General features: G+C 33.4%; 3 protein-coding genes across 5 annotated transcripts in view; 2 read left to right on the top strand and 1 right to left on the bottom strand.

The window, feature by feature from the left end:
* The first annotated feature begins 2,797 nt into the window (after nt 1-2,797).
* LOC149949235 (sialin-like) lies at nt 2,798-4,158 on the top strand. Its single transcript, XM_090169394.1, has 4 exons — nt 2,798-2,875; nt 3,284-3,439; nt 3,504-3,589; nt 3,991-4,158. Exons 1-4 carry the CDS (start codon nt 2,860-2,862, stop codon nt 4,156-4,158), a joined length of 426 nt encoding a protein of 141 aa, XP_090025520.1. The 5' UTR covers nt 2,798-2,859.
* Nucleotides 4,159-10,989: 6,831 nt separating this feature from the next.
* Nucleotides 10,990-19,928, bottom strand: part of LOC149949233 (uncharacterized) — a 113,156-nt gene continuing 104,217 nt past the window's right edge. For all 3 annotated transcript variants that reach the window (XM_090167679.1, XM_090167680.1, XM_090167681.1), the window contains exons 22-24: nt 13,050-13,170; nt 12,557-12,646; nt 10,990-11,957 (exon numbers count right to left, since the gene is read on the bottom strand). In XM_090167679.1, the coding sequence (XP_090023805.1) occupies nt 11,874-11,957; nt 12,557-12,646; nt 13,050-13,170 (295 nt within the window). In that variant the 3' untranslated portion in view covers nt 10,990-11,873. The remainder of the gene's footprint in view (nt 11,958-12,556; nt 12,647-13,049; nt 13,171-19,928) is intronic.
* On the top strand, nt 14,327-19,765 carry LOC149949234 (putative inorganic phosphate cotransporter). The gene is made up of 10 exons (XM_090167683.1): nt 14,327-14,439; nt 15,147-15,421; nt 15,485-15,715; nt 15,777-15,963; nt 17,273-17,400; nt 17,632-17,784; nt 17,847-17,979; nt 18,633-18,788; nt 19,195-19,280; nt 19,505-19,765. The coding sequence occupies exons 1-10, from the start codon at nt 14,361-14,363 to the stop codon at nt 19,712-19,714; spliced, it is 1,638 nt and encodes a 545-aa protein (XP_090023809.1). The 5' UTR covers nt 14,327-14,360; the 3' UTR covers nt 19,715-19,765.

Below are 19,928 nucleotides of genomic sequence, written 5' to 3'. Positions count from 1 at the left end.
GATCCTCAAAGTAGACACCGAAATGGAATTTTTAGGCCACATTGCAAGTTGGGCAGAGGTGGGCAAAAATTGTGAGCGTTCATTTTTGAAAATCTTCTCGAAACGAGTGAGCACTTCAAATACGAAGGTCGGTTGGTTTTGTTAAGCGAGAAAGAGAAATTGAGCCAGCTCAGGGTGATCGCCGATTAGTTTGCTCAGTCAGTGATTTTTCACGGCGCGGTGAGCGAGATCGGCCGATCAAGGCGCTAGCCTGCTCAATTTTAAGCACCGCTTCCCCTAGCGGCGAGATAATTCCTTCACTAGAAAGCGCTGACGGCGGGCTGAGTGAGATCGCGCCGAGAGAAGAGCTAGTTTTTTAACATTGGAATTTCTCATCCCACTGAACGACGGCGTAGACTGTTTCCCGGAATTCGCTCAAAGCGCTGTGAGAAAAAAGTTTCATTTCTTATAAATTATTTCATAAAAAAGTGCATTGAATAAAAAAATCGACAATAAAATATTATTTGTATATTTTTTTCTCACCGCGCTGTGAGCGAATTCCGACTCGGACCGAAATGGTTTATTGGAGGCGCCGTTCTTCTTGGATCAATTCTTACTAGCTTAGTACCTATCGTGGCTGGGCTCGGAGATTGCTATCTTATAGCTCTACGCGTTATCACTGGTATGACTCGTAAGAATATTTATATTTTGTAAATGTAGTAGAACAACTTACAGTCGATATTAAAGTTTCTCTTTTTCAACTGCTGAGAGAAGTCGGTTTTATACTCTTTGCACTTCCAGTGCATTTGTCGGAATGGCACTGTGTATGCCCATGGTCGGATATTTATGCGAACAAACTGCTTTTGCAAACGGATGGCCCAAGGTTTTCTACACTATTGGTATGGAATCATTTTCAACAACAGTAAATGTGTTTAAGTTATACAAAATATTTCTTAAGGTATTTTTGGGGCTGTTTGGTCATTAACGTAATTTATGATAGTATAAAAAATCTGCACACCCATACAGCTGTTAAAAAACATGTAAAAGAAGCAATGTTTGCCAATTATTTTGGGTAATTGCGGAATATATTTAACCTAAAGCCTGGTTTTCACTTGGCGGTTTTTGGGCGAAAAAGCCCGGCGTCGACGGAAAATGGGCGAAAATTTCCGTCGGTTTTCGGTTTTGTGTGGCGATTTTCATTTCTATTTTTTTCGCTCAGTTGGGCGATTTCACTCTTTTTCAACCAATCAAAACCCATTTTCGAAAGGTGAGTGTGACGTCAGGGGGGATGGTTAATTTCCTGCTTCTTGCATCCGGAACTCGGCCACGTGCTTTTCTGTGAATTTTGGAACGTGTTTTTTTTCTTGATACCCTTGTTGCCTTCTTTTCCAGTATGTTTCTTTCCCAAACCGATCTTTCATAACTCATATTTCTTTGAACACGATAGTTCATGTAAAATAACATTAAATTTAAAATGCTTACATGCATGAGCTTTAATCAATAGTTCACTATTATGATTAGGTAAATCATCCATTTTTAGGCCTAGGCTTAAATCTCCACTATCAGACGAAAACCGACGAACTCGCTGCCAGAAAAAAAACCGCTTTATTTCCGCCCTAAAAAAAACGCCAAGTGAAAATGCTAAAACGCCGACAGTGAACGAAACGTCGAAAACCATATCGCCGACGTCGAACTTTCTGTCGGTGATTTTCCGCTAAGTGAAAACCAGGCTTAAGTCAACTTTTCGATTGTATATTTTTTATTGATTTTTTCAATGTTTAAGTGTTAAAAATGTATATATATATATATATATATTTTTTCTATTTTGTTGTTTTTTTCTTAGTTGTCTGTCCTTTTGGATAAAATGTTTATAGTCAATGTTAATTTTAAATTTACATCTGTTATAAATTAACACAATTTTATTTTTTGTTGAGTACACTTGTTTGTATGCGAGGGCTATAAGTCGCAAGAAGACTTGGCCCTCCACCAACTTTTTTGAACTAAATTTTCAATAAAAAAACTTTTGAAACTTTTGAACTTTGTTGTGGATGATTTTAAGCCATACCGATCCTTCGATGAACCCAAGAATATCTCCTGAGGAGCGCACGTACATCATGGATAATCTTCCCGTTGTTCGATCACCGGTAATAGTTGATTAATTGTGATTTCTTTATAAATTAAAAGACCCAAACCAAACTAAATTGTATATTAAAATGGCGTTTTAATTAGCCAAGCTTAAATAACCATATAATTTTCTTTATTATATGGAATACTTTTAGGACAAATATACTCGTATTCCTTATAATACCCATAGAAACGCAACCAGTGACTTAGCTTGGCATTTTGGAAGCTTTATTTTATCTCTGCTAATTTCAAAGTTAGACTCAGCAAAAAAATATCACTATTCCCTTAAACAAAATTATTTACCCAGAAGACTGAAATTAATAGCTACAATAATCAATAATTTATTTTTGGTTCTAGTCCTTTTTTAAACGGGTTAAGAGAGAACAATTTATTTTTTTAGGAAAAAAACGATTTTCCGTGGAAAGCTATGCTAACTTCTTTACCGGTATGGTCACTTATATTTTCCTGGTGTGTATCTTCTACGATATTTTGGGTACGAGTGACTGAATTGCCTAACTATTTGGACCAGGTTTTGCATTAACCGATAGAACAGGTATCGCCTCTGTGTAATACCATTCGTCAATACCGAAATAACATTAAATATCAAATGGCAATTATATTAAATTAATTTTTTTCAATAATTTTTATTGAACGTTATTTTAGAATGTAAATATAATATATATATATATAATTGGTGGCTTTGCGGCGGACTATTTGATTTCAAACGAAAAACGTAAGAAAGCAACGGTCAGAAAGATGTTTGAATGCTTTGGTGAGATTAATCTTTTGATATAATTTTAGGCAATAACAATAATTAAAGTTTCGACATTTCAATTTCAAAATTATTTCAAAACTGATTTGAAGTTTTCAATTTCTTCTTTGCTTATTTACGGTTATTTAGTTCGAGACTTGTAAAATCTTTTTATACAATGACTCTTCCGATCCATCGATTTTCAATGTGTAGTTAAACTTTTAAATCGGGACCTAAGAAATGTATTGATGGATTTTTTTTAATTGATTAAAAATATATTAGAATAATGCTTTATAAACATAGGTAAAACCTGGGAGGTGGCTACAATTCTTTGAAAAATATAGTATTGTTAAAATCGATATATTGCTAATAATTTTGACGGAAGAACTACTAAATCTTTATAAGTCGTGTATTTTTTATTACTAACAGCTCTCTTAGGGTCATGTACCTTTCTAATGCTCGTGACAGTGACAGGTTGTGACCACCCTTCCACCATCGCTCTTTTAACTCTTAGCAGCGGATTTCTGGGCTTGAGTAGCAGCGGCAGTGCCGTACTTTCCATGGACATGGCTCCCACATTATCAGGTTTGCTTTTGAACCGTTTAAATGGTGAATCAGTCAACAAAGAATCGCTATTCTGTTTTTTCAGGGACGCTATTTGGAATTGGGAATACTTTTGGTTCTGTTGTTGGTTTTGTATGTCCCACCGTTATAGGATTTATCCTCGACATTCAGGTAAATCACTTGAGATAATATAATACGCAAACACTATTAAAATTATCAAATTAAGCGATTTCTTTTTAATATTCCGTAAAGGGATGGATAAGAATGGTTCATTTCGTTTGTGCATACACTTAAAATTTTACCGTATGTTACAACCTGCTAGTTAGTGTAGGGAGCTGTTGGCTCGCGTGGAATGCAGGGCTTGCCAACAGCCTCCTACGCATTGTAACCCGGCCACCTGAACTTTAAAAGTAGCTTGATGACTTAGGCCTAGCTGATTATTATTTTTTTATTTAATTATAACCATTTGACCCCAAAGTTGTGAAAATCAATAAATAAATCGATTAAGACCTAAAAATTAAAATACATATCTAAAATTTAAACTGCTGGAAATATTTTATCTGTCCAAACAGGGAACCTCTTTTATGGACAAATGGCATTACGTTTTCTATTTCACGTCAGCTTTGGGTCTTCTAGGATCATTTGTAGTCGCATTTTTTTTTGGGAAGCTGAAGTGCAACATTGGGACCCAAGCTCGCGATTGCAAAACTGTGAAAATCCTTCCGTCCAAGATGATCTGAAACTAGTTTCGAACGAACAACGTCCGAAATTTTAGAATCAGGGGAACTGTAACTAGTTTTATCATTGAACGGAGTCTAAATAAATTTCAGAATCTTATTTTAGTTCCATTAATATTAAAACAATATGAAAAGGTTATTATTAAAAAAAACAGTATTATCGTTGAAAAACAAATATTATAACTATACTAAATAATGCTATTTAAGCCCTTCTTAAATAAGAACAATATATTTCCATTCTAAAACGAATTTAGTAGAAAAATGAAGCTCAAAAATGGAAAACAACTTTCAGAAACATTATTAAACTACTGTTGTTTCGATTATTTGACTGATATTTTTGAGTTACAGTGAGATTATTCTAGCACACGTTCTGTTAAGAGAAAGCAATTTGAAGCTATTTTAAATTTTTTGAAAATACCACAGGAATTTTGAAATAAAATTCCGTTTTCAAGTAAAATTATTTAGCAAACTTGTGAAGAAAGTTTCCCAAAAATTTACAACAAAGACAACGGGCGATATTTATATTTATAATCATAGTGCTAAGAAGCCTAGTGAAGCGTTTTGGGGGAATTGAAAATAAATATGTGCAATCGTTGTCTTCTTTGAAATTAGGACTGTCCTGCCTAAAACAAGACTTATGCTCGTTAGACAGAAATTAACTTCAAAAAGTCGTGTTTTTGTTACTTTTTTACAGAACTTTAATTACCAAGTTAGTTAATGACCTGCTACTAATTTTTTGTTTGGTGATGGAAGTGGTTTCGGGTGGATGCATACCATCGCAAACGTTTAAGATCATGAAGCTTTGGAAACAATTATAGAGTTTTACACCTTAAAGGCGTCTTTGTTTTTAATTTTTAGTGCAGGGATTCAAATTACCAAACGAATATAAAATTTGAGAAAAATAATTGAAAGTGTAGAATTTTAATATAAATTTAGATGATTAGATCTTGCGTGAAAAATTCTTAGATCTCCAAAAAATATTTACTACAATAAATAATTAATAATCGGAAAACAATTTCGATTAAAGGCAATAAAATTATAATTAAATTATGACTAAAAGAAATACAACGTACCATATAAATAAGGTGCTCGGAGCAGAACGCTTAAAAATCATCCGCAACATTGTTATTTTCAAGAAGAAATAGAAAATTCATAGGGGTCAACTTAGAAGAAAACGAAAGTCATGTATGCAACAACCAGTGCCGGATACAAAATAATCTCAAGGGGGGGGCGCTAAAAGACATCTTGAGCTATAGGTGTAAGCGTCCAGGGGGAGGGGGGGCATATCTATCCTATTCTGGAAGCAACGTTAATGAACAGTGTCGTGTTTTGACCTAGACAAAATAGACGATTACCTAGGGCCCGTATCTTTCGAAAGGCTCTGGTTTACAATGTTAATTTTATTTTCAGGTCTCTATGCCCAAATAAACGACGCTTAAATAAGCAGAATTTATTTAAACATACTACAGAAATTGATTTCATATAAACAAATGTTCAAGACCGAACCTTTTTAAAATATAATTTGCTCGAAACGCGAACAAGTTAATTAAAGTTTTTAATATGCGTACGTGGGCTATGAGGTCAGAAATCTTACTTAAAATTAAAATTTCTAATGTAACCTAAATCGAAGTTCAAAAATGATCAGTACCAACTAAAGATTTTATTTTCTTAATTTAAAAAAGTATATATATTAAAAGTCGAATATCACTAAAATAAAAAGCGTATTAACTGAAATAAGGATTAATTAAATTTATTACCTCTCCGAGGGGACATAGTCCAATAGGAGGGGTTTTACAATCACCGTGTCTGTCTGTGTGTGTCTCTGTCTGTGTGCTGCGAACGCGTTACCAGGGCAAAGTCGGAAAACCGTGTTTGCAGTTTAAAGTGTGGCAAAACCATCGTGTGACGATTTGCGGTTGGGTTGGGTTCGGTTGGTGTTTTTTCGTTAACGCTCACCGTCGCGACGCACAATGGGCAAACTGAGCCCAAATCTGGTCAAAATTAATATCTCAAAAACCGGTTCGCCGTACTAATTTCAAATTTTTGTGACACTTAACACGTGTTGGGGGACAATTAAAAATGATAAGATCGATGACCTTGAAAAATCATCTCGACCCGAAAAACAAGTTGGTCATCAAGTAAACAATGCTAAACTGTTAAATAAAATTTAATAAATCCAAAAATTACATAAAAGAAATTATCCCATTGAATTTGCATAGTTTTAAGTTGAATCGACGAACTGTAAAGAAAATAAATTTTCGATTACTTGGCTTTCTTTTTTAAAAATTGAATCATATCAAAGCCCATTTAGCATAAAATATATGGCGAAGAACACTTTTCTAATTGGATTCTTTTAATGCCCATTATGGTTCTTAACATAAATTTGAAGAAATAGAATATTCGTGAACAGAACATGTTATGTCCGATTCATAATAACTTTCCTGCAGCCAGTTTAGCATTATTTACTTGATGACCAACTGGTTTTAAGTGTGAAATTTTTCCATTTTCAATTGATCAAATGAATTCGGGTCAGAGTTAATCAGACATAAATTATGATGAGGAACAACTTTCTAATTGGAAAGAAGTTTCTAAATCTAACGGTTCTTGAGATAACTTTTCAATGACCCTGAAGAAACAGTTCAAGGTCATCAATGTTTTCATTTTTAATTGTTCCGCAACACGTGTTAAGTGCCACAAAAATTTGAAATTAGTACAGGAAATGGTTTTGATGTTATCACCATAGATCGTTTTTAAATTGGACACCTTTTTATATTCATATATCTATTGGAAATCTGAACAAAAAATAGAAAATAGGGCAAATATCCGCAAAATGTTTAATCGATATTGTGATAAATAATGAACATTCATGAACTTAAATCAATAATTGTAACTTAATCTACCTAAATTCATAACTAAAAATCACATTAATTCTAAAAGGAATATATTAGTTAAAGACCTTTAACGTCGTTTTCCAGAATTCTCACTATTTGAGCTACGCGGCTTTGTATAATAGTTTCATAACTCTAAAATATCGATATCTACTTGGTATTGATATTTCCAAAACTAAAGACTGCAAAAAAATATCTTTACCTTTTCAATCAAGCCTGATTGTATACCAAAAACTATGCAAAAACTCCTACTTAAAATTTCTAAAAAAATCTACTACTTCTAAGGAGCCTGGTGGATAATAAAATTTTGCAGTCAAAAATCAAAAACCGGTAAATTGTGCGGTGATTTATAAACAAATATTATAAATTAAAATAAAATGAATACGCGCGATCAGGTTTGGACTCAGGTTGCCCCACTGTACGACGGTTTCAACTCAGTTTTAATGGAAATTTCGTTATTGTTATGTTTAGGTGTAGTGTGGGAATGTTGAGTTTGTATTATGGCGGTTGAGTTTGTTGTGTTTGCGTTTTGTATGTATAGTTGTTATCTCTCCATCTTCTTCTATTGACTTTTGGGGCGGACCGAGTGCTGAGGGTTACGGTAACCGTCTCAACGTCCAAATGGCAGGGTTTCCACCAATTGTTTACAGTATTCGTCTTAGTTTCAATTTGCGATCGTACCGGGCGGGATTCAAACCCGAGCCCTCCTGCATGACAGGCGAGTGTTCTACCACAGAATCACTGTGTTGAAATAAAATGAGCGTTAAAGATGCCGAAAGTATTTCGTAAGCGATAAAAATATAAATACCCTCTGTATATGTTTCTTTCATTAGAATTGGCTTCGTATTATATTTAACTGATAAACTTGTACTGTTAATAGGGTTAAATTCAATTGTGCATTGTTTTAGTACGTCTAACTCACTGTTGTAACTATTTAATTTATAATATTCTGAATAAATTAAACTCCGTCGTTTCGTCTCAATTATTTTAATTATAATTAAAATTTTATACCGGGCGGGATTGAACCGGGATTAAGTTTTTAGTAAATAACTCGGAATTGCGGAGATATATCTTTAAGGGTAATCTCGAGAAATTAATACCACTAGGGACAATTCTTCCGAGGAGAGATATATTTTGGCTTGCCAACTTGTCGATATACTAAACTTTTGTCAACTTTCAAGTAATTCTTTTTCCGTGAAAAATTTGTCTTTTCCATCGAACATTTAGTTTTCGATGACGCTTCGAAAATTTATCGTTAAGCAATTTAATCTAATAGAAGTGTAGTAAATAGTGAAACAAATTTCAGAAATCGATGAAATTTCTCTTAACAGTGTACTCGGCAATAACGTTTCTCTGAATATCAAGAAAGGCAATTTTATGGTGGCTACTTGAAGGAGGTCTCAACCGTACATCACCTTCAAGATAATATTATTATTTCAAGTGAAGTTATCTGGGTGTTGACATTAATAACGCTGACAGTAGAGCCTACCGCTTATATTGTTTCATTTGTAGAATCACTGGTACTACGATTTTTGGTTGATTTGAAAATTTGAATTCATTTTGAAAACTCCAATAAAACACAATAAGGTGGCATACATCAATGCTTTGATATCACTGTTAAAACAGTTTCAATGTGCTACAAAAACGTTCATCTTTTCGTAACGTTTGCTGTACAAAGCGATCTTGATAAGTTCTAATTATGACTTTCTCAGTTTTATCCTTTTTAAGAACCCTTTCGGAAATGTGCGGAAAGTTCTCGCTGTGCTTAATTTGAGCTTTGGTTATTCTAAAAGGGTATCGGTGTTTTATTTCCCTTTTTCAAGAAAGTATTAAGTGGTATGGTTGTGTTTTCGGTCATTTTGTTTAAAATGCTCTAAAGGAAAAGTAATATAATTTCTTAATACCTCACCAAAATGGAGACAGTGTCGTAGCTACAGTTTTGCCGTTTGGGGAGGTCCCTAAGTCTGCCCCGGTGTTTTTCGCTTCTCTCAATACGTTTCAGTGAACCACGCCCTCAGCCCTGTAGCAGATATATTTCTACTGGGCCCCTAGGCTGGCGCTTCATTATGTGCCTAACGACTAAATTTTTGACCTCGTTCCAGGCCCCTTTCATTTTGGCAGGTTCCAGGTCCGTGGGGTTCAGCTTACTCAGCCTATTGTTTAACCCACCATTGCCTCCACCTCCTTGGTACACCATTGCATGGAGGAATACGATACTTAATTTAAAATTTAGATAGAGCTAAAAATTAAATTTTATTAAAAAAAATGTAAAATAAATTAATATTTTACATGTAGACCTGTGCTGTTTTAATATTTTTTATTGTTTAAAATGCTTCACAAAAACGCTAAAAAATCATCTAAGTTGAGTTACCTTTTTACTTGGAACAATGGTAACATATTTAATTCGGTAATCAGTGATATAGCAGACCTAAGATTTTTCATATGTTAGTTTTTAAATGTAAATATTTCGAGGGTTTTAATCTTTTTGGTTACTTTATTCGTAACAAACTAAATTAGGTTGGATATTACAAATGTACGACCCCTTCAGTAGCTTCGACTTTTTGCCCGGTTGCAGAAGCTACGATCGATCATGGCTATTCACGACATTATAATGTAAGTGATACCACCACCATAAAAAAGGTTAAAAACTAAATACCTAAAAGTCGGTTTTATTTTAATATATTAAAGAAATATATTTTTATTTCCTGGATATACAGAGTAATTAAATAAAACAAACACAAGGTTTTAAGCGCGTGTTATTATAACATTAATACTGTGTAATTTCCATCGATATTTTAAATAATAAGTACGTATTCACTTAAATCAAAGTTTTACAGATTTTAAAGCCAGTTTTAGCTTAAATAATTAATACGAAACGAATATTATAAGATCGTTAAATGAATTTTTATATAAAATGGCACGATTTAACACAAATTGTCTTTTAATAAACTCCCGAAAATCAAAGAAACATTGATTTTAAACGAATGACACATTATTTACATTTTCATATATTAATTTGATGCTCGCGAATATTTTTTACATTTTGTTCGTAATCGAAAGACGGTCGTAAGAAGAAATATCTAGACTACATCTAACTATGGACGCAAAATATTTGTAGGCGAAATGAACCTGGTTGGCCAAGAAAAATAGATGATAAACCATTGTATCAGAACGTTCAAACAGTAGTGGTTGTATATAAAAATTTAATTGTAAATTTGGTAAATAATCAAGATAAATATTTTCTACACCTTTATATTTCTGAATTCTATAGCGGGGGAAGAGTGATATAGCATTTTTTATAACCACACTTTAGATATTATATTTACAATCGTAAAACGTATTTTACTGTTTGCAGTGAATTTCCGCCGTAACGAATTTAAAATTCAGGTTGGATGCACGGGTAAGTTTATTGGTAATATTTAGAAATAGTCAGCTTTTTAGTGCATCTACAAATTCGTCAGACAGATATGAAGAAATTAGCATGAAATCGTTCAGCTTATAAAACGATTTAGTTTCCTTCAAAACTAAAAAAAAAGTTAACGGATATCCGAAGAAAAAAAATATTATTATTTATTAAAATAAAAATATTGATGAATAGTAAATGAAAAGAATTTTAAGAGTATTCTCAAACTTGTCAGAAACCTATGAATAGTATGAAATGATCGACATCAAAATTTAACGAAGCTTCAATCACGTTGTATCATAATGCTATGGAAGAATTAAGATACTTGGAAATTACGGCTGCCAGTAAAGAAATTAAATTTATTGTTTAAACTTTAACTGATTTGTCATTCTTTTGTTCTAAAATTTAATGGTTCTAAAAATTATTGAACTACCCTTTTTTTTTGGTATCATTTTAGAGATTAATGCCAATGACGGAGTTGATAACAATAATTTTATTATTTTGGATTAATTTTCATTAGCAAGTTGCAAAGAACATAACGTTTTATGGAAAATGTAATTTGCATACTGGAAAATTTCGAAATAAATTTAAATTGTTTCGGTGTCCATTTTCTAACTAATTTTTCAGCATATATATATTTATAATCGCGAGAGAAGTAAGTATTATTTGCTATTGCTCAGTCAATTATCGTTACCACCACACCCTTTATGTTTCGTAATTATACATATTTCATTCGGAAGCAAAGTGTAATTTGGATACTAATAGAAGAAATAGTACGTTGAATTTATTTGGTTTATTTTCAGCAATTCTGAATAGTGGAATTGAGTTTTTAAAAAACACTCAAGGTTTGCGAAAACGAAGCACCGTGATCATTTAAAAACAAATATGTGGTTGTCGGTTATAAATAACTATATATTTTTCACCTCCGTACGTTCTCGAATCATTCCATGTCCTCACATTGTACTAGCGAAAATTCAATTTCTTCACAAATACTTTAACCGCACTGGGCGTTGCGTTAGGTAAATTTCTGCGGAAAACGATAATACAAAAAAGAAGGTTTTTATTGTCTTATCTTTTTCAAAAATCTATGACCCGCAACACGTTGCTATTTTTTAATTTTCGTTGTAATAATTCAAAGAAAAGTGTTCATCACTGAAACAAACTGAATACTCTATTTTTGGTTTATGATTAAAATAATGTAAACTATATCATAGTACTCCAAACAACACATATATGAAACTAAAGCCGAAATAGCTTATTTGGAAAACCTCTTGAAGGCTACAGTGGAATGGTGAGGTCGCGGAGGCATGAATATGACGTTGAGGTCGAAACACTACTTTCGAGGGAAAAATATTTTCGTGAAGGGAACCACGACGAAGAAAATAGTTTGTTATTCCCCGCGATCGAAGAAGGCGCGCATTTCGGGTCTATTTATCGCACTTCCGTTGGAAAACTAAGTTGTACTCGATGAACGTCCTTCCACGTTCTTCGTCCGGAAGGGTACATGGAGCCTGGAACGAAGTAAAACTTTATTAGCCTTTTATTAAAACACTAATTAAACTTTTTTATATTTATCTACAGAAATATTAGATTCTCAGAAACTAAAAATGTTCGTTAAAGGTGGGACGAGTTTAAACAGTAATAAGAGGGTAAATCTGCCCCGATCGCCCAATTTTAAAATATATTTGCGATTCAATAAAGAGTTCAGTGTAAATTAAGCAACGTTAGTTTAAGGAAATTTAAAAAAAATATGGTTATTATTAGACAGTATAAGCGTCCTCTCAAAAAAGTGTATGGGCAACTTGTAGACTGCAGAATAAAGCTAGGTCTACAATGCTTAAAACGATCTAGCAAGTTTCTGAGGAGTGTCTTCTACTGTATTTGTTTGAAGACCTTTTCTATGAGTTTATGATTTTAATCAAATAAAGTTCACCGTAAAAACGTGTTTTATTATTTCCAAAGTTTATATAAATTGGGAAGTAGGACCTGAAAAGCTACAAACTTTTAAAAATTGCCCACCTAACTAAACATAATTTGGATCGAAACTAAACTACTACCCAGTATAAAAGTGAAAAGCTAACTTCGAAATAAATAAATTGAATCTACTTGCCATGTTTTCGGTGTTTCTGGACATAACTCGGAATCGATACCCGCTTCGGATAAAAAATCCCACTGGGATTCTCCATTCCTGCGATCGAACCTGAAAGAGAAACATATTCCAATTTCATTGCTAAAATCAAAATAAACTTGATGATAATAAAACTACGATATATATGCTTCGAATATTTATTATGCTTCGAAAATTTTATATGTTTCGAATATTTAAAATGCTTCGAATATTTAAAATGCTTCGAATATTTAAAATGCTTCGAATATTTCAAATGCTTCGAATATTTCAAATGCTTCGAATATTTAATATGCTTCGAATATTTAATATGCTTCGAATATTTAATTTGCTTCAAATATTTAATATGCTTCGAATATTTAATATGCTTCGAATATTTAATATGCTTCGAATATTTAATATGAAATTGAAATATTACAACGTTTGCTATGTTTACCACGATGACAAACATTACGTCATTTAAGTTAACTAAACTCACTTCTACATTATTGTTGGTGCTGACCCGGTGCTCGGTGGTGTAATGATGGGAGTTGGGAGCCGCACAGGACACAGTCTTCTCTTTCGATATACAGTGGTCCACAATTAACGGTGTTGCAAAACTAAAAGAAAAATAGATTAAATAAACGCAGCTTTAGTCATTTAAGTAGGCCAGGCCGTGGGGAGTTGGAAAGTTGACGATTGGTCATTGCCGTAAATCTGGTGACAAGTGCCATAATTCTGAAGGTGATGAGAAGCAAACGCATACATAATCTTATTCCATTTTTTAAGGATAATTTAACTGAAATTACCACCTTTTTAATTACTGTTAAAATTGTATAAATATAGTAGAATCCAACAGTTTAATATTGTGACCCATTCAATGGTTTCAGACTTTTAATTGGTACACCATTTATTCTAGTTTCCTATACATCTATAAACTTAATTCTTAGACGAATTAACCAAATCATAAATTAGAACGTATTACCATTCTCCAAAAATAAGTACCATATAAAGTTAGAAAAGATTAAGAACATAATATAGAACTCTGCAGGAATCTTGTGGTGTATATTTTCTTGAGCTTTAATCAGTTATTTCCACACAGATCCTTAATCAACACAAGTCAGATTTTTCAAATAATTCGACAATAGACTAATCATACGGTATCTCATTATATTCCAAATAAAACATAGATTTTTGCCGAAAATGTGAAAATCTACTTCATGGTTTTCTAATGTTATCTCAATTTGCACGTTTTAAATTTGCAGTAATCACGTGAGGAAAACAACTTTGTAATAGGGCTGAGGCATTTAAATTTTAGTTTTATAGGTGCATCAAAGAAATCTGTATTTTGATCAATGAATAAATGACTTTGTGTGCGTCATTCCCAACTGCATATTAAGCTAACTACGATTAGATTTGCCATATAAAGAGGATAATGAACCATATGAGAATTATCGTGTTTTCCTGAAGGTTAAAATAACAATTGTAACGCGGTATTTGAAAAGAGATAAAGGAGACTTAAGGATTAACAGACATCACAAGCTATTGTTAAAGATAGCGTTGAAAATCTGATTGCGCGATTAGCGAACGATTGAGCACAGCTCCAAACAATGGTCTCCGAAGCACTGTAAAAACCTAGACATCGGCTTCTTAAACACACTTATACAAATTATCTGAAATATTTTTCAATCGTTAAAACATACGCAATAACGTGGGAATTAGATATAAATAAAAAATAATAATTGCGATATGTAGCACATTCCTTTCCCGATCTCTTTAATGGGGATTGTCGTTCAAGTAGGTGCTTAAAATGACAATGACGGATAAAATGCGGGTAAATGACAAATCGGACACCTTAAATTCCGCCAGTTGCCGTTCTAATCATAAAGGTGAGAATTTTTCGAACGTAAGTGCGCAGTATTGTCTGTATCTTTTACACGCTTTTTAATTTTATCGTGTATAAGTTTTATTTATTAATACGGATTACTTATGAGTCACAAATTTTACAGAAATATATTTGAATTACGAGCTACTCAGTTTTTTTTTCATATAAGCGAATTTATATACGGTGTGCATTTAATTACTAGATGGCGCTAGTCTAGAACTACTTAATTATAGAAAGTGGGCGGTAACATTGTTAGTCAAATATTACGAGGTATTCGGAGTCACAATTTTTAAGGAAGCAATTAACACAAATTATTTTTGCTAATTTCCTTTAGCCGGGTATCTTGAGAAATATGTTCTCCTGAAATCTGTATTTTCAGGAATTATAAAATTCTACGGAGTAAAAGTAATGTTTGAAAGTGAAAAACTAGTGGAAAAACAAAACTTGTTTCGTCATTTGTAAATCTTGAAGTTTCAATTACATTAGTTTAGGGTTATCTATATGCACTCTGATTTCAAACGGTCTGAACTTAACGATTTGAACCACTGGAAAAGTAGCTTCAGGTTAAATGGAAGCATTTGTTCCCAAAATTATGATTTTATTTTCAAAAGTATAAAAGTAAAGACCGATTTAATTGACTTTTAGTTCATTTGAGGTTATCGCTGCTCAAATGATATTTCCTAAGTTCAATGAAATATCCTTTGTTCGTAGAATCATGCTGTTACGTCCCTGTTCGTTACCAACTGGTGCTTTTGCTGTTTTTGGGAACATGCGCTTCTTACATGATCAGGACGAACATGAGCTTGACGATAGTCGCCATGGTGAACAAGACGGCAATTCGCTCACTTGAAAATGACTGTTCGGTACCGACCGATCCCTGGTGCGTCAATGGCACTGCACCAACTACATTTGACGAAACATCGTGTCCATTTCACGAGAGCAGTGGTCTCAACAACGGAACGGACGACGGCGATCAAGAAAAAGAAGTAATTGTAGTGCAAGTGATGAGTTACCATGATCATCCATGATTTATGTGGTTAAATCTGCAGGGTACCTTCGTTTGGAAAGCAGAGATGCAAGGCGTTATAGTGGGAAGTTTCTTTTACGGATACGCGTCGACTCAACTCATCAGCGGGATGCTGGGCGATAGGCTCGGTCCTAAATGGCTCATTGGTGGCGGAGTTCTTCTTGGATCTATCCTAACTTTGTTGGTGCCTATCGTATCAGAGCTCGGAGATTGGTATTTAGTGGCGTTACGAGTACTCACTGGTATGAGCCAAGTAAGGCTTTCTTTTACTCGTATTTATAAAAGGTCTAAGCTCTAGCTTTCGCAATTCCCAGGGGTGCCTATATCCTGGTTTAGCAGCACTGTTCAACCGTTGGGTACCATCGTGTGAGAAGAGCCGATTTTATACCCTGTGCAATGCCGGAGCCGCAATTGGAATGGTGATAACTATGCCAATGGTGGGTTTCCTGTGTGAACAAAGTACCTTTGCAAATGGTTGGCCTTCTGTCTTCTACACGATTGGTATGTTACATCGTCTCTTTTGGTTCAGTGGCGGAATAACTTCCACCCGAGATAGTAGTTTTGAACTTTACTAGGGCCCCAAGACCTAGCTGTAGTTTCCTTTTGGGCCCTTAAATCTACCTTTTGTAATAATTGAAAGAAGTGAAGCAAACAAAAAAAATCGTGCAACACGTTATTAGTGGCAGGAACGTTTTTGGGTCCATTTGATCGAATTCCAAGTGATCAACAAGGAATCCTTTTGATCGACAACCAAAAAGTAGTTGCAACATGATCGAAATGTTTGTACTAAAAGCCCAAAAGATCGACAAATTGCGGTTTTATTTTGAGTGAGATCGTAACGTAAACCTAACCCTAACCTAACCACACCTATATACAAGTAACTCGCACCCTAGAACTTAAAAATTATGACCTTTACCCCCTTGTAAAAAACCGTGCTGTCACTTTTGTCTATCAAATGGTCTCCTTTAAGAAACGTGTCGATAAAATGCACGTCAATTAAAAGGACCCCTAGTTGACAATTTGGAAATAGATAAAATGGGAAATTGCCGCAGAAACGGTATACTAATGTTTTTAAAACGGATTTAAAGAAATTGTAACCAATCATAATTGTGATTTAATCAATTAAAGGAAACCCAACAGAGCTTTTTATGATAGTCTGAAAACCATCGGTTAATTTGCCCAAATTGAAATCATTAAAATTACTACTAACTGCAGTCATGAAAATAAATTTAAATTGGGGTGCAAATTTTTTAATTTCGGTTAAAACATCCTTTTGATAAATAGCAATTTTTTTTTCATTTTTGGGTAGTGTTGTAAGTCGGAAAATTTCTGTGTTTTTTCCGAAAAAAATAAAAAAAAGTTTTAATTCCATGATAAGTCTAATATATTAATTGCAAATTTAAATAAAGCGGCTTTTTCACCTAAGTTTTTCGAATCTGATAGTAAAACTAAACCTCTAGACTAGTTTAAACTGATTAGCAATGTAACAATATAAATGTTTTGTAGTATGCTTACTGATATTAGACATTTTAATACAATATATAGTTAAAAACATGTAAACCCTTAAAAAGGAATTTATGTTTAAATTTTGTATTTTTCCGGAAAATTAACAACACAATTTTTTGGTATGCCTTACATCTTTAAAAATCATATATTTTCCATTTTTCTTAAATTTAGAAATTTAAACGTTAGCTACCCAATGATACTACGTATACCCTGATAATTTTATTAATTCATTTTAAGAACATTTCGCTGTCAGAGTGGCAAAAACAGTTGCCCTGTATAGTGACCGTAATTATTTACACAATAGGTGCTGTGGGAACGATGTGGTCATTGTTATGGATGGTATTCGCCCAAAACGATCCTTCAACGCATCCAAGAATATCATTAGAAGAGCACAAGTACATTACTGATAATCTTCCAGGCATTCGTTCACATGTAAAGATTTTTTACATTTTTAACTATATATTTATTTTACCCTAATTACTTTCTCCGTCCACGGTCTTATGTCAGAATTACTTTCGAACATTTTTCGAAATGTTTAGATCCAATTTTATTCAAATGTTTAAACAAATATTTTAAGAGGAACATGAAACTTTTACATTTAAAACGTGTTTCTACTCATAAATGCTCGGAACAAACGTTTAATAAAAGTTTTTAAATTCAAAGGAGAAAATTAAATTTCCGTGGAAAGCTGTTCTCACTTCGATACCTGTATGGGCTCACATATTTGCTTGGGTAACGACCAACTGGATATTTTATATCCGAATGACAGAATTTCCCAACTATTTGGACCAAGTGTTGCATTTTCCCATACAACAGGTAAAATACGTTTCTAAATAGATTAGCCTTCAAATAACGTATATCTGTCTGACCAATTTCAGAACGGAATTATAAACGCACTTGTAAATTTTTTGCCAATTGTATTTTCTGTTTCCGGTGGGTTCATTGCTGATTACTTAATTTCCAACCAAAAAATGCAAAAAATAAATGTGAGGAAGATGTTTGAATGTCTATGTAAGTTATCTGAACGTACCTATAGATATTAAATTAATTTAAATAAAAAAGGAGTTCATCAAAATAGGATAATTAAAACGCAGTCACCCTACGTTATGGGAGCTTAAATTTAATTAATACTCTCCCCTTTACTACTTAGCAACGGAAATAAGTACGATAGTACATGCAAATTTAGATAAATATAAAATATACAAGTCAGCGAATGTCTATGTAAGTTATCTGAACGAACCTATAGATATGAAATTAATTTAAATAAAAAAGTAGTCCATCAAAATAGGATAATTAAAACGCAGTCACCCTACGTTATGGGAGCTTAAATTTAATTAATACCCCCCTTTACTACTTAGCAACGGAAATAAGTACGATAGTACATGCAAATTTAGATAAATATAAAATATACAAGTCAGAGCTGTTAACAATTTATCAGTAACCTTTTCATTTTACTTACAAAAACGAAACAGGTCAGTCACAACGACAAATCTGACTCCCTTTAGATTCGCCACCCCCTTATTAATTATATATTAATTAAGCTTTAAATGATAACGTCAAAGTTATCGATCAAAGTTGAATACTCCTATCTTGATCAATTCCTAGTATTAATTTCGAATAAAACTTCAAGAAATATTTCTAATAAAAAGAATGCTTATTTTTAGCTCTTCTGGGATCTTCAACTTGTTTAACGTTGGTGGTTTTGGCTGGCTGTGACCATCCGTTCGCAATATCGTTGCTAGTGTTCTGCGGTGGTTTTCAAGGACTGGCTAACAATGGCGATGGCCTTCTTGCAATGGATATGGCACCAACTTTGTCAGGTTTGATATTTTTATTCTGTTGACATAACGTCGAAACGCAAAAATGATTCCTTGTTCCCTGACGATTAGAGTACACTATTTGCCCTTTTTGAAATTATTGCTTTTTCATATTAACTGTATTGATAGAAAATGAAACATTTGAGGATGTAGCTTTTTCTTTCAGGGGCAATCGGTTTTGATAGTAAAGAAACGCATCTGATTGAATAAATCGTTTGTTGTTAACTAATGCAACAAATAGACATTTATTAAATTTTCGTCACAGCATTGAGGTTAAGCTTGGATTTAATCTTCGACAATCTCTTGACCATCTTTGCGCTTTTCAAAATTCCAGGGATGGATTTATTATTTCCATTCAATATCTTGTCCCAAATTTTTAATTATTTCGACCCACATTAACTTTCACTAGGAACTCTCTTCGGATTTGGAAATACTTTTTGCGCAGTAGTTGGATTCATCTGTCCAACCGTAGTAGGATTCTTCCTGGGCATTCAGGTAATTATATAATTAATGTTAATTTGCCATTGACAAAGAATGTAGATGGTTAGGCCTTTTACTCAGTGGCGAACTACTAAATAGACTTGTAGGCTAAAGCATAGGGGCCTGGAACCTGCCCTAATGAAGCTCAAGCCTAGGTGCTTGAGTAGTTAATCCGCCACTCCTTTTACAAATGAAGCAATAGAAATGATCGATTCATTGACTTTTTATTTCTAAATCAGGGTGAATCGTTGATGGATCAATGGCACTACGTGTTCTATTTCACATTTGCTTTATGCCTTGTGGGCTGCTTGGTGACGGTTTTATGGTGGAGCGCTGAAGTTCAACCCTGGGATCCGAGTTGCGGACTGAAAAACGAGTTTGAATTCGAAAATCCTTCCACTAATGACGACGAGAAGTTGATTTGGAATGAACAGCGACAAAAATATTAGCATTAGTATTTTGCTCAGTTTCGCCGAATAAATTCCAAATCTTTTAAATTATTTTACCTTTAAGAGATCGTTTATTGATATTTGCAGTTACATGTCCGTTTTTAAAAGACATTTAAAGGTTCATTAAACTAGTCAATTTGGGAAGAGCCAAAAGACATTATCCCTAAGTTTAAATTAACACATTCTTAACGTTAGCAAATATAAGGAAGTTTTA

The sequence above is a fragment of the Leiobunum rupestre genome, chromosome 3 (genome assembly GCF_980474605.1).
Source record: "Leiobunum rupestre chromosome 3, qqLeiRupe1.1.hap1, whole genome shotgun sequence".
Lineage (NCBI taxonomy): Eukaryota > Metazoa > Arthropoda > Arachnida > Opiliones > Sclerosomatidae > Leiobunum > Leiobunum rupestre.
The sequence above is the reverse complement of the archived record's forward strand: the minus strand, read 5'-3'. Positions and strand labels throughout refer to the sequence as shown.